This window comes from Ictalurus furcatus, chromosome 20, assembly GCF_023375685.1.
Source record: "Ictalurus furcatus strain D&B chromosome 20, Billie_1.0, whole genome shotgun sequence".
In the NCBI taxonomy this organism is placed as follows: Eukaryota; Metazoa; Chordata; class Actinopteri; order Siluriformes; family Ictaluridae; genus Ictalurus; species Ictalurus furcatus.
The window spans coordinates 4,006,527-4,023,928 of NC_071274.1; the positions used below are offsets into that span (position 1 = coordinate 4,006,527).

The window sequence follows — 17,402 nt, forward strand, 5'->3', positions numbered from 1 at the left end:
AGGTTCATAATAATAAATATAAAATAATAATACACAATAAAATGTATAACTTCAACAAAAATTAGGCTGATATATGAACGATGAATACTCGTACACTTACATGGCAAGCAAATTCACCAATTTATCACATTAAAACTGTCGATGATACTTTATTATCAGCCACTTTATGACAGTTGCTCTTTAATAAATGTCATTTCAGATTTGTGAGATCAATTATTTAAAAATCAGTTCTTACATTATCTGATCATTTATTGTGCCATTTTTTTTATTTATTTATTACTATACGACTATCATGTTGCCAGTTTATTAGGCATCTAATTTGGTGCAATAAAAGGGATTTGGATTTACGATGCACCTTAACTGAAGTGAACTTAACTTAACTAGTCAGGTTTTTTTTTTTTTTTCTCCATACTTCAACCCTTGTGTCTTGTTCAGTACGTTTGGATCTCCGACAGACCCCCAGGCCAGCTCTTTAAATTTAATAGTGCATTTTAAAATACCCAGTATGTGCTTATTAACTCATAAAAGACTGCCAGCTTGGTGTTTGGAATCATAATATCTTCATTTTTAATGAATACATATGGACACACACACACACAACACACACACACACACACACACACACAGAGAGAGAGAGAAAGAGTTCCTAGTGTGTATAAATAAGCTGCTGACATTATAATGCGCACATTATATTTCATACATTTCAAGAATCTATTGTATCACCTTTAATACAAAATTAATAATTACGCAAAACACCCAGTTAGATCCTGAGCTCGGGTTACTATCTGGGTTGAGTTTGACATGTTTTCCCCGGATGAGTTTTCTCTAAGTTCCTCTGAAATGTCAGTAGGTGGACTGGTTGTGCTAAATTGCCCCTAGATGTGAATAAGAGTGAGAACTGGTCTTTTGCCATGTCCATGATGTATTCCTGCCTCGTACCCAGTGTTCCTGGGATAAACACCGTATCCACCGTTGCCCTGACCAGGATAAAGCCCTTACTGAAGATGAATGAAAATGATAAATGAAGACGAAACTTTTTTATACCACTTGTCAATGCAAGAGAGAGAGAGAGAGAGAGAGAGAGAGAGAGAGAAATATATATATTTATACACTCTCTCTCTCTCTCTCTCTCTCTCACACACACACACAAAAACAGCCTGCAGTTCTCCTGTCTGCCTGTAGGGGCGCCATCATCACGCTCCCGTGCTCAAACGTCCAGCAGATCAAAGCGTTTGATCAAAACGATAATACAATGAATAAAATAATAAGATGGCGACGCTAATATTTTTATACCTATATAACCCTTTTATTAGACATTTCAAATCTATATAAGCCTAAAAAAAAACCCTTTGAGAGCTTTACAACAACAACAACAATAATCTGGAATCTTTTAAAAAGTAATAATAATAATAATCATCATCAGAATGTAAAACATATATAATACGATAAAAATATCAGCATATATATAGATATATATGCAAATATATGCCTATATATATATATATATAACAACTTTTTGAAAAAGATTCAGTGATCAATTATTTAATAAACAATTACAGTAAACAATAAGTGGAAGATAAGCGGACATAGTAATAACATTATTACGTCGTGTTATAGTAGCAATGAGAGTCATCTTTTCAGTGAGTCATCACGAGACACATTATTTAGATGAAAGAAGAAAAAACAGGCAAATAAAGTATCAAATATAATAATAATAAATACAGATAATAATTAATGAACAGGATATAAAAAAATACAACAACATGGATGGATAATTATGTTTTTTATGAATGATAACCTGTTTATAAACAAAGCGTTTAAAACCGTTTGATGAAGAAAAGAATAAATAAGTTTTTTTAAAAGGTGTTGGGTTTTTAAGAAAACAAAAAACAAAAACAAAAAAACAGAAAGTGCAGAAAACCCCCCAGAAAAAGTAAACAGGAAGTAATGAAATCGATAGCTCGGTAATCAATAGTGCAGCTCTGCTGCCGTGTTTCATTTATATTCCCAGTTATTCACGGTGTAAACGTGATCCTGGTGGTGGTGGTGAGGGGAGGAATAAACAACGAAAGAAAGAAAGAGAAAACTCCAGTCCGCGTTTTATGCGTTACAGATATCGCCGGTCGATCACTGAGCTCCGTGGCACCGTTCAATACAGAGTCAGGTTCGCTGTTCGATCAACTCCATTCCGCGCCGCTGTTCGATAAGCGAAGGCCGCGTTCGATTACTCCGCTCCGGGTTTTACGCGCTTCCCGCTCTTTTTTTCCCCCCTTCTCGCGAACTCCGGCCCCTCGCGCTCTCTCTATCAGCCTCTCACTCCGTCTCAATATGTCTCAAGATGGCGGCCAATGCGGGATCGATGTTTCAATATTGGAAGCGCTTTGATTTACAGCAACTGCAGGTTAGCCTTTCTCTCCGCACTTTGCCTTGCTTTCTGAACGCCGTAAGTGCGAGCTCCGGCCCTGGAGCGGTTCTCCGCGGCTCTTTCGGCGCTGTTTATTTATTTTTTTGGACTCGCTCTGGGTTTTTTTTTTCCGGGACCCTCTGGTTCTCGCCATTGATTAAAGCGGCTCTTTCTCGCTGATCGGAAATTGATCCTCTTTGTTCGATTCGCATCGATCCAGAGTCATGGCGCTGCCTCGGGAAGCCGCTCGTTTGAGCTTATAACATATCTGTTTCTTCATTTATTTTAGCGAGCTTCTTCGAGTGATGATATTCACCTGACGCGGCGGCAACTTTATCCGCTCCTGATGCGTGTTTATGATTGTGTTATGGTTGAATTATTTTTCGGGGGTAAATGAAGTGCGCTTGTTGCCCCGGCTGTGTTGGTGGCGCTGTAGTGACACTTATTAGCTGCACGTTGGGCTCCATCCCAAACGGATTCCCACTCCCTGTAATCCGTGCACTACACCCGGCATAAAGTAACTGCTTGTACACCCTACCTAGTGCACTGTGTATCAGATTTACAGGTATTTGGGACCAGATTTGGTCGCCAGCTAGCTAGGTCCTGCTTGTCATTCTATTCTAGTGGACAACATTTTAGTGAAAGTTTATTTATTTATTAATTATTATTTTTTTTACACTAAACATAACGTTAACAGCATTATCTCGTATACTCGGTGCGTTTATATTCTTTCTGGAAGGTTTTTTTTAAAAAATATTTAATTGAATAAAAAGAAAAAGAATAAATATTTTAAACGACTCGGTTGTTGATTTAAGAAGCTAGCTCGCTAACGTTAAAACTAGCTAGCTTCCAAGCTAAATTATTTAACAATAACGAATTCATTTCGATATTATTACTTTTATTTTGGTTTGGTAAATTGTATTGTAAATGAGTGAAGTGGAATTGGGAATAAAATAAATAAAGCTTGACGTGTTTGCCACTGTTAGCACGTTAGCTTAGACAATGTCTGTTCATTCAGGAATAATGTTAGGTTTTATTATTATTATTATTATTATTATTATTTTAAAACAACAGGATATTATTGTTTTTCAAATTCGGATGAAATTCGCTGTATTGTGTTGTAAATGTTCACACTAGGGCTTTGGGAACTGTTCTGAGTATTCGCTTTAAACTTTGTGGACTTGTTCGTGGTGTGTGAGTGCTGTGAGTTGAAGTTGTTGATGAATTAAACCCAGTAGCTGTGTGTCGGAACAAACCCACTTCCCTCCACCGAGCAGCTCCAGAACCGGGTTCGGGCAGATGTTTGGAGAAAAGCTGTGGGAAAAGTAGTAGTTTTCTGCCTCTGGATGGTTTTGAAGCTTTCCCCGTGAAAAACGAGAGAGAAATCAGTAAAGAGAAACCCTGAGAACTTTTATCCTCCAAAAACACTCCTTATTTTGGGGTTTAAATAAAGTGAATGGTTTGTTTTTATGTGCTTGTGAAATAAAACTTGTAAATATTACCCAAACAATTCATTCAAACTTATCTGTAATATAAATATTTATAATTATACAATATATATATATATATATATAATGAGCCGAATGTAGATTGGGATTTTTTTTTAATATATTTTTTTAGACTTGGGATGAAAAGTGGATGTTTTCAATGATAATGTGTTTATAAATAATATTAAAATGTATACAAGTCTATAAATATTAATTATGAATAAAAAAAAAGTGGAGGGATGTGGTTTCGTTACGTACAAAAATAAAAAGTATAAAAAAAGATGATTAAATAATTAATTAAATCATTGTGTGTGTGTGTGTGTAAAGAGGAATAATGTATTTATAAATGTATGAACATGAACATTAACTTCATATAATGTACATAAAATAAATGTGTGTATAATGCATATTAATTAATTTAGAGCTTGTGCGAATGCAAATCAGCACAATATTATCAGACGCTCTGTCTCTCTCTCCTTTTATCTGTCTGTCTTTCTATCTGTCTGTCTTTCTTGCTCTCCATTTATCTTTATTTCTCTCCCCATTTGTCTCTGTCTATCTTTCTCTCTGTCTCTCTCTCTCCCCTGTTCTCTCTACTTGTCTCTCTGTCTTTGTTTCTCTCTCTGTCTCTCTCTCTCTCGCTCTCCTTTTATTTCTGTCTGTCTCTCTCTCTACCTATCTGTCTGTCTTTCTCTCTCCATTTATCTCTGTCTCTCTATCTTTCACTTTCTGTCTGTCTGTCTGTCTCTCCCCTTTTCTGTCTACCTGTCTGTCTTTCTACTTCTCTCTCTCTCTCTCTCTCTCTCTCTCTGCATGCGTGTGTGTGTGTGTGTTTGTGTAGGAATAAAAACTTCAGCAGCTCTCCGTCTAGCTTTCACACATGTTCACACTCCTCTACACGGCTGCATTAGAAATATCTGCTCTCAAGGTTTTTTTTTTTTCTTTTTAAACGTGTCACTTTCCAGTGTTTTCTTTAATTCCCAGATAATAAAGCGTGTTTTAAAGAGTATTTGTCCTCCTTAAAAACGCTTCATATCAAACACGTGAGCCACGTTTCCTTGCTTTGCTCCGCAGCGTGTAAACTCGGTCCCGTGCAGATCGCAGCAGTGATGAGTTGAACAGGTTTAACACGTCGTCTGGGGCTGTTATAATGTAACGTGTGTGTGTGTGTGTGCGTGTTTCCAAACAACAAGAAATGTGCGTATATCAGTCCGCACGTCTTTGTGGAAAGCTGCATGACATGTCTGAGTGCTGCTGACTGATCCGACCCTAATCCGATTCTGGACAGGTTTTTAATATGTCTGATATCCGACGCCAGTTTAAACGGTGAGTGTTCAAGCTAAACCATCTCCATGTAAACAGAAAGAAACGAGCGAAGTTGGTGTTTTAAATTTAAAATAGTAGATCAAATTGTGTTTTTTTTTTTTTTTCTGGTTGTAATCCGTGTAATTTCTGGGGAAATAGAACGATATGGATGTGAAGAATGACACGTAAATCATCTGAACGAAATAAATCTTTAATCGATTTTATTCCCAGCGGTTTTGAGAACGGACCCTGTATTTATTACGTTCACAAGCTTCAGACTTTATATTTAATGTGTTTTTGGGTTTTTTAATTTTTTTCCTTCTTGGCTCAGCAGTGTTGATAGAAATGTCCTGAATTACAACCAGAGTACAGGAATACTCGATAATCGCGTCTCATTTCAGTTGACATACTGTTATTTATTCATTTTATTTAAAAAAAAAAAAAAACCTTCAGTTCTGTTTCCTCTCTCTCTCCTTTCTGAGATTATTCCCTGCACGTGTGTTGTTTATGATCGGGATTTATTTAAGCGCGTCTCATATCCTCCTGAAAATTGCGTGAGGAAAAAGTTACGTGAAAGTTTCGGACGCGGATCCCGTCGAAGCCGGTAACTGTACCGTAATCGCACGGCGCTTACCGAAGTCCTGACGGACGTCGAGTCGGGTCGACGTAACCGTCGCATGAATTCAGTTTCTGATTAGGTACGTTCACACACAGCCCGGTAATCCGTTAGTGATCGGATCGATGGCTCGGTCGGATTGAAAAGCCTTCATGTAGACACCTCGGTCGGTCCGATCGAGCTCGATCCGAATGAAATTCAGATCAGATTGAAGTAATCTGAAATAATCCGTTAAACAGGAAAAAATTATCCATGTAAACGCTTGAATCGGATTATTTCCTCCATCTGCTTCAAAAAAATATCATGCACTGCGGTTTTATAGAAGTTTTGTTCGGGATATAAATGTAAACGTAACGCACGATTAAACGAGTATTTGAATCGGATCGCGACGTTTTTAGGGTCCGTGTAAACGGTATTGCAGTCGCACGTGTAAACGTGGCTAATGATGTCACGCTTTGGATTGATTAGCACTTGGGGAAATGCTCGAGATCAGACACTTGGATTTAGAGCACTATTAACAACCGAACAAACTTTTAGCAATTATTACTATCGTTATTGATTGATATTGATTTATTTTCCTATACGAGCACACCCCGAAGTGTGTTATTCCTTACATATTGTCCAGCTCTACACCGTGATCTAGTGGGGAAAAATCTCATATTTAAGACCATAAAGTGTTCCTGAAGGATCGGCACGTCGTCCGCCACCGTCCCCTTCGGTTCCGTGTGCTTTACAGTATCCCTGCAATCAATCTCGCGCTTTCTACTTTTCATTCTTTTCACTTAACCGGGGCAAATTTGTTTCCAATCATGCTTTCGGAGACGGCCCGCCAACACGCAGCCACGTCATGAAATATGCATGGCGCGCGTTTGCCCCTCGGTAATTATTGCGAAGGCCTATCAAAAGCTATTAGCCGAGACAGTGAATCTCAGGCCGGCGGGTACGTCTGGAGGATAGGAACCAGCCGGAGCTGAACACTCGCTGTCTATTATTGATGACAACTTATTTACTTTGCCTCCCACAGAATGGCTGTTGGAGGGCTGCCATTTGAGCAGAATCCTGAACCACAGTGTGGAGTACTCTGTCTTGTCATGTCATTTTATAATCCTGTTCTCTCTCTCTCTCTCTCTCTCTCTCTCTCTCTGGCTGCTTTATGATCAATCTTAAAAAACAGAGACGTCCACTCGTGCTGTCAGACTCTGGATTAGATATTATTCTGTATTATTGTTATTATTTTTTTTTAATAATAATGCACTTGGATTAAAAGGCTCTACTGAAGCATCTTAGGAAGCCATTTTAGGGATGGTTTGTGGAGATAAATTTTTCCAGAACCTCTCATCGTGTCATGAACGTATTGTCGAATGTATGTCTGAGCTTCAGAAATCTAAAGGCTGCCAAATCCAATCTCTGAGCATACAAGAGCCAAAATCTGATACTGTGTTTATTTTCCTAACTACTATTTGGATAACGAGTCAGTGAGGTCAGATTTCAACTTCCTGGTTCAAAGTTGAAACGTAACGGGGGATTTCTTTATATCTTTTCGGAAAAGAAAAATGAACGCATCGTCGTATGTGGTTAAAGTTATCCGTTTGTTTTCATCAGTAACGTCACGTAGTTTAACGTCTGTCATGTCGGCAAGAAAACGTATTCTCTACCAGATGTCTTCAAAATGGCTTCCGTAGACACGTTAAGGAGTCGATCGCTCTGAATCGATAAGGTGTACGTGGTACCTCGGCGTATATATGACGGCGCTCCCATCTGTAGGGTTTTACGCAGAGATCGCTTTATCCCGTCAGAACCGATCGTAATTACGACAGGCGTCGTGCGGCAACGTTACTTAACAGACGTGCGTCTGGAAATCGTATCCTGTTGGGATCAGTGCTTCAGAAGTGCTCGTGCTCGTTCTAGAAAGAACGCTCTTTTAAAAAAAACAAAAGGTTTCAATTAGAACCTGATGCCGTATGAGGACCTTTTTTAAGTTGCACAAAGAACCTTTTATTCTCAAGTTCTTTTCGAGAACCATCTATTTACCCAGAAATGGTTCTTCACAGCTGTGCCACAAGGAACCATGTTAACATAAGCTCTCTTTAAAAAATAAATAAACCCGTAGTTTTAAGGAACCAAAGTAAGATTCTTAAGAGTGATGCCTGGAGAACCTTTTCCAGTCCGACATAGAACCTTAGAGGGTTCACTTTTAACCTGTTATGGGATGACACCTTGAAGAACCAATACTCTGCTCTGAAGAACCTATAAACAAAAAAACAAAACAAAAAAAGGAACGTCTTTAATCGGCAAAGAACCATATAGCTCAACTCAAGAACCCTATACGATGAAAAATGGTTCCTGACAAGAACAGAGCATACAGTGCTGTAAAGAACCATTGAAGAGCCTTTGTTTTTTAGCGTGAAGGTAAGTAAGCGAGTAGGTGCTGAGATCGTTGGTGTTCGTTTTCTGTATGTTTTTATTAGCTGAAAAGAAGAAGAAGAAGAAGAATATGAAGAAAGGTCACAGCGTAAGGTTGAAGTAGGTTCCCAGTGGAAAAGCTAATTCACTGAAGGGGAAAGGACGCAAGATGTTTTTCACCGAACCTCTATTGCACCTTGATTCGTTGAACCAATAGCAAACGAGCGGGGCGGGACCGAGAGCACGCCGCCGTCTCATCCACCAATGAGAGAAATCCTGTTTTTGTTTCTCTTTGCACGCTGGGATTTTTAATCGTTTCTTTTTAAATACAGAATGCGTGTGATGATGAAAGGTAATATAGATTAAAAGTTTAAAAAAACAACAACAACTAAATATCAAAATCGGATGTTTTATTCAGCACTGAAACAGCCAGCTTTTGGTTTGCGATTCGAGACGCTTTCCGGTCACGTCCAGACCCACCAGGCTGCCGGCGTAGCTGCTGCGCTAGACGTCACTCGAGGTCGCCGAGGTCACGCGGAGTTTCTCAGATGTGGCGACTTCATTTCGGCTCCCTTCATCTGAGAGCCGTCGGGGCCCGGCGTCTCTGCACTCCGCCGCACTTTGATGGAGCTGCAAATAAAGCAGCTGTCTGTATAAAGGCTTTTCTCCACACCGCTCTTTCAGTTCAATCCCGGAACACAAAGCTTCTGTTCCAGCCCCCAACCGAAGCGTTCTCTTTCTTACAGCCAGGTCCGATTTGTCCGACGCATCCGAGTCGCTCTGTACGCGGCGTTCCGACAGGCGATTCGTACCCTGAGACAAATACTCAGACTCTTCCATCAGGGATCGTCTGCTTCAGCTGGCGGAACGGCTGAGGTTTATGAGCCATGTTTAAATGCTTTATAATCTGCAGAGCCATTGATTGTGCACAGATGGGCTTGATTTGTAGGATTTATTGGATATTCTCTTTCCCCCTTTAGTGTTGTTATTTTTTTTTTTTGGATATTTGTAGTGAACACACAGTTTCCATGTGAAAATGTCAGCAGATTTATCTGCTCTCTCTGGATCTCTGTTTAAAAAAAAAAGGATGTTTGGCAGATGGTTCCTTTCAAGCCATGTCACTTGTTTACATCTTTGTAGTCTTGCTAGCAATCAAAAATTGATTGTGGAAATTCACAGTTTGGGGATTTTTTTTATCCATCTGTTAACATTATAGACAACAATATGATCATATTTATATGACAAAAATATTTCTCTTGCCAATTTTGGGGAAAAATTCCCAAACATTTATTTATTTTTTGATGACTCATCCTGTACTAGCGTTGTATTCGTCCACTTAAATGCTCTCTACAGCGGATGAGTCCCGCCCTCAGGAGGGGTGTCTTCCTGAACACCGTTCCCTTTTTCAGTCCTTAGCTATAGACACCTTGCCAACAAAATCCCGAACGGAAAAAAAAAAAAAACCGAGACGCTCTACGGGTTCTCGAGCACAGCGAGGACTAGGAGTGTGTCTCAATCAGCTCCCTCGCTCCCTAGGTGGTGAACCGGTATATGGTGTACTCGAGCTCGGACACTGGTAAGGACCCTGGCTCACTACACGTTGGGACGCCGATGAAATGACTAGATACTCGCATCGTAAAACGTCACCACTGGTATTTATCAGCAACGGGCAGGACCGATATGTTTCTGACATTATACGTCATATAAATTTGTTCGCCTAATCAGACACGTTTCTATCATGATACTTCAAGCAGGATCGTAGGCTAGCTAGTGGGTTTTTTTGGAAAGTCGTTAGACCCAAACGCCAAATAAAGTGAAAGCTCACTAACGTAAGTAATCATTTGAGAACCACAGCAACGATAACAAACTACTTACGTTAGTAGACGAAGTTGGCCAAGAGTTAGTCCGCCATTTTTTATTTTTTTTTCGAGCTGAGAGGCTACGGAAAATATGATGTCATTTCCAGTAATGGAACATAGTGAGCATCGATGCTACCTGTTTTTTTGCGGTGCATTGAACGTTCCAGTGCGCTGGAAGGATTTTACGGTCGAAACAACCCTTAAAATGGCCGACTCCCTGATCCCAGATCCAGCGCCATTTTGGGTCAAAGTCTATATTTAAAGTATTAGAACCATTACAATAAGCATGCCGTAAATAAAAGCTAATTGTGTTTGCGCTGGCACCCATTTCAGGCGCCTGCAAGAGCGCTGACTGTTCAAGTGTTATTTTTAACCGCTAATGAAGGCACTTGAAGTGTATCGTGGGTGCAGGCGGTGGAGAGAGTCGCTCGGTCGACATCCCGATGTCCAAAACGCACCAGCTTGAAGAAGAAGTGCAGTGTCTCCGACGTGATAAATAGGTTCTTTAAGTGGATGAAAGAAGGACTAATGGGCTCTAAAGGTTGATAAATGGCACTTCCTGTCTGAGCTTGTCTTTGATGGTTTTTATAAAACAAAAGTAAATTTCCTTAAAAACTGCAAGGGTTGCGTTCTCCGCTCAATCGCAGATTTTTCAAGCAGCGAGTGTAAATAGATCGAGGATGTGTTAAGAACTGGAGCTTAGTTTTCTGTGTTGAAAGGCCACGTGATCCCAGACAAACAAACCAATCATGACTTTGTTATACAACACCGTAGCGATATTCATATCGGTGAAAAAGTATTCGTTCACTTAGGGCAGATATGCTATCTCGAGCGTTCAGGCTGCACCTTGGCCAGTCTGCGGTCATCCCCAAGAGGACGGGGGTTATATTTATGAGCTTGAGTTTTAGCAGGCTGATGATATTTTTGTCCCTCTGTTGCTACACAGCGTGCGGTTCTGACGGGGTTGCGTCATGCGTCTCGCGCTCTATCTCAGCACTGCATAATGCTCAAAAAGAGACTTGTATTCCCCTAGCAATTTGGTCACGTCTAAATATATTCCTTGTTTTTGTGTATATTCAGTCTCGAGCTTGTGTGTATTGCGGCTTTTGTGTAAAGACTCGAGAATTTAAAAGTAAGCTGCTTGTCTCAATTCGCAGTGAGCCAGTGCGGGATTCTGTCTCCGATACCACACTCGTTTATACGTAGTCGTAAACGTACCAACATCCGATACCGTGCGATACGGAGTCACGTAAGCTTAGTGAATGTATTCTTGCGTGTTGTAATAAATAACAGCGATCTTGGGCGTTTTTCACAATTAGAAGAAGAAAAAGCCTTTAGTCGTCATGTATAGATTACAGCACAGTGAGATGTTTTTTTTCTCGCATGTCCCGGCTTGTTGGGTAGCAGGGGTCAGAGCGCAGCATCATCTATGATACGGTATCCCTGGAGCAGATAGGGTTAAGGGCCTTGCTCAAGGGGCCAACAGTGGCTGCTTGGTGGTACTGGGGCTTGAACTGCCCCATTCCCAGCCTCTGCCACTGCCACATTCCCAGCCCCTGTCACTGCTCCATTCCCAGCCCCTGCCACTTCCCCTACCACTGCCCCATTCCCTGCCCCTGGCACTGCCCCATTCCCAGCCCCTACCACTGCCCCTGGCACTGCCCCATTCCCAGCCCCCACCACTGCCCCAGTTAATGATGGCAATCCAAACCGACTGCAGTCTTTGCTCTCTGAAAATACTTCCTCCTCTCAATAGGAGTAGCTTCAGTTGTCTTCCAACAATACAAGTAACCTGATAAAACATGTTCTGCTGTTTAAACATTATCTTTAATAGAGAGCGTGTAGATTTGCAAAGAATGTTCTGTGACGAAAATGTTCCTTGATTGGCTTACTGCTACATAGCATAATCATTTCAGTACCAGGATCTGAGTAGCAAAGAAAAAAAGTGCTCGTGATCTAATAAGGGATCGTTTCTACCAAAGTGAGAATTGCGCTTGCACGGTGGATAACTCATACAAGCTTGTTAAGATTCTCCAAAAGAAAATAGACCGCATATCTGAAAAATAGTCTGCACGCTTTATATCCACTTCAGGTCTATTTATTGTCAGTTTTATTTAGCCTGGTGCATCCCTCGAGCCTCCTTGAAGTGATGCATAGACGTTCCATTGACTCATTGGATCCATTGAGTGCATCTGTCCCCATAGCGATGGCAGACATTTGGAGCGCGTTGGCCTTATTTCCTCACCCCCCCCCCCCTTTTCTGTTTTTTTTTTTTTTTTCTTCCTTCCTTTTTCTCCTCTCTTCTTTTCTGTTCCCCTGCTTCTCTCTGCGGCGTCCAAACACCTGAGGCTGAGTCATCCCGTTCTAAATGCAGGGAGAGTCATCAAGTGGATGAATAAACCGGCTGCCTCGTCTCAGACTTTACCTAAATATAGAATAGTCTCGAGTGCACAAACCCGTCCTGACATTTTGTCTGAGCTCTCAGCCACCTCCGTTCCTTTTCGTACTCGGCTGACTCGTAGGTTTTAAGCAGTGGAGGTCTTGTGGACAGGTTAATAAGTCCACGTGGAACGCGTATCTGCTTAACTCAGCTTAGCGTTGCCCAGCTGAGGTTACTCCGGGGGTGGTCTCGGGCGTCGTTACGTTTCCAAGGTGTCCTTTCCATAATGGTGGATGAATCATGAAAAAATGCTTGCCGGGTTTTTGTTGCCTGGAAACCTAACAGACTAGACTGAGTAGTGGTAGCTATGTAACGTCAGAAAGTATATCAAGCTAGTTAGCATGAGTAAACACGAGTTGTGTTCGGGACCTTAACAAACACTCGACCAATCGTTGACCGACGTTTTGGCTATTCTTGTTCTGTTCTTACATCGTGTGTGAAATCTACAGGTGTCTTGATATGCACTGCACCTTTGTTTGTTTTTTCGGTTTTATTAGCTTTTTCACATCCTAATTCTACAAATATCGTCCGCCTGACAGGCATTCTAATCAATCCAGATGGTCAAAGCAGTTGTAAGGTTCAGTATATACATTGTTTATACCTTAAAACTTGTATATACGTTAAAAATGACTACAATTCTTAGCACGCGCTGATTGTTGTTCGCTAACTTTAACTAGTTTATTGGTGTTGTGTTCATTTGGAACTTAAAAGAACTAGCTAGCTAGCTGAACTAGCTTGACTACGTACGAAATGGAAACTTTGTGAAAGTCAGTAAAGAGTAGGGGTTTTTTTTTCTTTCGTTCTCCGGTTGTCGAACCTACTTTTAGCTCGGACACGAAGTTTGTTAACGTCGTCCTTTTTGCGAGGTACTGAAAGAAATGCCGAGCTTTTATTTGACAGGAAGCACATTTGCTAACAGGATCTTTTATTATGAAGCAGCAGCTGCACTGGTTCGAGTGTCTGAGGAAGAACGGGTTGTGCGCCGGCAGCCAGAAAGTTCAACTCCCAGCAGTTTTCCAAGAGCTGTGAACAAGCACCTTAACCCTCAGCTGTTCAGCTGTATCGCCGGATCGTATTCTGCTTTCCTTATAAGACGTTTTGCTTAACGCCGTCTGCCAAGTTTTGACGTATCCTTCAGCTCCCCCCCACCCCCGTCCGTCCGTCCACCCGTCTCTTTATTTTACCGCTCTGCTTTGTGTTCTGACCACCCCAAGCGGGTCACACTCTGCTGAGCAATGTTGGCCCAATTACCAGGCTTTGTGCTTCAGCCAACAGGTTTGTGAAAACACTTACTCCAAGCACTCCGAAGTGGCGGAGGTCAGGTTTTTTTTTTTTCCTGAGCTCTCCGCTTTCTCCTCTCTCTTCAGTACATTTCCTCTTCTAATAGGTGTGTAAGTCGAGTCAGCTGTTACAGGTGACTGGGTCGTTCGGAACTTTTTTTTCCCGTTTCATTAAAACCAGCTTTTCTTTTCTTTCTTTCCTGGGCGAAACGTTTGAGTTTGTTGTTTTGCCGTCAGCGGCGGGTTTGTTTTGGCGGCACAGAGGCGTTAATTTGAAGCTGGCTCTCTCGTAAAGAAATCAAAGTCAGGGCCGATCGGCGCTGGCCGACATTTTTGCGGCCTTGTCGGGGTGCGTTTTTGTTGAAGAGAATAGCAAATGACACGCAGAAGCGATGTGTGCTTTTCCTGCTTCTGTGCAGCTGTTGCAACATCTGGAAGTAGTTGAGGGGAGAAAATGCTTGAAAATACATTTGGAGCTACAAGTGGAAAACTGTTCCAACAGACCCCCCCGCACCCCTCCAAACTCCACCGTTTCCCCACCCCCCTACCCCTCTCCTTCTCCTTTTCCGTTCCCTCTCAAAACACATGGGTCTAAATTAAGTCAGGACCTCGATCTCGTCAGGCCTCCAGCCTGCAGCGTCGGTGCTCAGGTATTGAATTATGATCCCGATGTCTGGTAATAGTTTACACGGTGAATTAGAGCGCCGGCTCTCCTTCGGGTCCGACTGCCTGAATAAGATAACATGTGACCTGTAAGGTGTATCCAGCACGCTGGAATCCATCGGTTAGTTACTCGAACACGTTTTTATTCACCCTGTAAAAGCAGAGAATGTCATCAGACACCGAGATCGTTCCGTTTCATTCTCCTGGAGTTAGTACCAGGGTAGGTTTTGAGTTGCCATGTAAAGCCTAGAAGTGTAACTCTACTGAAACGTATGAACGTTATAGTTTGGTAATTTGATGTATTTATTGATCCTGTTTAGACGCCTTCCTTCATTATTTATGCAATGTTTTCAAAAGACAAATCAAGGATGGGCGTTTCAGTAACTTGTGCGTCCGAGACTCTTAAAAGTAGGTTCATCAAATGGAGAAAAAAAAATAAACCCGTACTTCGTATGGACTTCAGCATAAACAAACGTTTTCATTTGCTATCTAGCTATGCTAATACGTATATGACTACTCGAATTGGCGAAATTGCAATTGCACGAAATTCTTTCGCGGTGATGTTTGTTGGTAAATGAGACCGACGCGCCCGAATCGAAGACGGTCGTTGTGAGGATGTTCCGTGACGCGCCCTGACACAAATCCACGGAAAACGCGCGGTAGTTTTGAAAAATTGCGAGCTCCTCCGAATATTGCGGCGTACGCTCTGGTTTGCGTTCGTTTCCCCCGGAGGGGCTTTTGGTCAGGTCGACGGTCGAACAGTTATTACTAGTTTATTACTAGATTATTTGGCACGCGTAGATGACGGACGGACTTTTCAGAATCAGGAACCTGCGGGATTGTGGGAATGCAGATCGAAATAAAGTCGGAAAGTTGTTCGATACAAACAAGACATCATCTGTGTGAAGGTATGAACCGTATTGAGAGAAAATAAACATGCTAGGAAAACAAAATAGTGTTTTTAGTTACGATGCGAGGGCAAAACACAACAGTTCGTAACTGAAACATTTCCCTAAGACTTAAGCTACGTTGAAAACTTTATCAGGAGAGGATAAGGATACACATAGACCACACTCCAAGAATTCATATTCTTATTCCTTTGCTTGTATCTGCATTAATGCACTTAAATAATGGACTAGCTCACCATATGTTGTTGTTGTTGTTGTTTTTGTTAATATACATTAGTTACCACTGTTTAGCCTAGTTAATAATAGTTTCCAGGCAACGGAAACGTGAGACTTTGGCAGCACGCTGGAGCTTTTACCGACCTGCTGGGCTCGCTAATAAATTTATGACTTGCCCACCCTGGAGGTATTAAAGTTTAAGATGGAGTGTGGATTTGACTGAAAGGGAAACGGTGAGCTCAAGGTGAAGAGGGTATTGAAACCGAGAGCACATGGATCTGTCGATCTGCATCTGTTTAGATGTTTCCTGTTAAATACAGTACCGACTTCCTCCCCACCCTACTCCTGCGCCCCTCCTCGAAAAAACCAACGTGCTGCCTCGCGACTACCGAGGTGTTTCCGTGACCGAGAAGACACCCTGGTCTTATCGTCTCTCGGCTGTATTAATGTCCCTCGGACGCCCGGCGGACAGGATGAGAGCTTTTCTCCCTTTCCTTCGCTTCACCCAGAGAAATTAAAAAATAAAACGCATTAGTGCTCTCTACCTAAATGTCCACTCTTCATTTCTGAGTGAATGAGGCCAAGGCCATCTCTTGTGTTTTTTTTTTCTTCTGTCTGCATTTGGTGCTTTTTTTTTTTTCCCCCTTCTCCCGTCTCCCCCGCCTCTTTCCGGGCCTCATTCTTAATTCAGTGTGGGGAATAAGAGTGTGCAGTGTGCTCTTATTGATTTGTGTTTTAAAAGCGAGTCTGTGGGGGCGTTAAATGTTTTAGGGGGCGGAAGGCTGCTTTATTGGGTGGCTTTCACTCGCACGTCATGTTTAATTAGAGCGTCGCAGCCTGTTGGAGTACTGGCTGTCTGGAAACAGTGCAAGATGGCAGCGGGTGGAGAGAGATTCCCTCCCCTGGTCAGGCTGGTGAAGTGCCAGTTTGCTGGTTAGACTGGGATTTAGGGTTTGTTCCTTTTGGTACATCACTGGTTCTCGGGCAGTAATGGGATTTGAACTGTCAACCTTCCGGTCAGCTACCTGAACCGTTCCCTTGGGCAGTTGTAACTCTTGTGATTTTATTATTATTATTATTTTATTTATTTATTTTTTCTGGGGAACACTGCTGGTGCGGTTGGAATACAGCCTGAATGTCCTTCACAGGACACCATACACACACACACACATCTCAGGGCAGTTTAGTGTAGCCAAACAACAGTCAGAGGATCAGCATGTTTTTGGGATGTGGGAGGAAACTGGAGAACCCTGAGGAAACCCAAATGGACACACAGGGCTGGGTGATGTTTTATAATATTGTGATAAATCACCATACACTTCTTTTTGTTAGGTAAATATTTTATTAATTAAAAAAACATTTATTATTTATTTATCTATCTATTTATTACTACAAGCTGGTTGGAAGCAGTAAAAGATTTTACAGATAATATTTACAGATTTTATACTTTTTTTTTTCTCTTTCAGTTTTAAAAATGATATTTTATATTTGGTAATGTTATTTTTTAAATATAAAAAAAGTCAAATTGATGTATTATAAGTTTGCTTATTATTAATAATAGTAATAAAACTAAGACTATTAATAATAGTAATACAAATAATATATTTTTACTTTTCAAATAAAAAATGTAACATTTGATTATTATTGCTATTATTTATAGTAATAATAGTAGTAGCAATAATAATAATAATAATAATCGATTATGTATAATAACACAACCCTACTGATTTGCTGGCAGTTGAGAATTGAACTGTGTGTGTTTGCTTGTGTGTGGTCACATGACTGCCGTCCCATGCTGAGACGCACTGTCTCCTCGGCATC

The 17,402-nt window shown here is 41.2% G+C and overlaps 1 protein-coding gene across 1 annotated transcript in view; it reads left to right on the plus strand.

Moving 5' to 3' along the window:
* The first annotated feature begins 2,103 nt into the window (after window positions 1-2,103).
* The window catches only part of cux1b (cut-like homeobox 1b), a 166,502-nt gene continuing 151,203 nt past the window's right edge, over window positions 2,104-17,402 (plus strand). Inside the window, 1 exon segment of the mRNA XM_053651364.1 lies at window positions 2,104-2,401. Coding sequence (XP_053507339.1) covers window positions 2,339-2,401 — 63 coding nt within the window. The 5' untranslated portion in view covers window positions 2,104-2,338.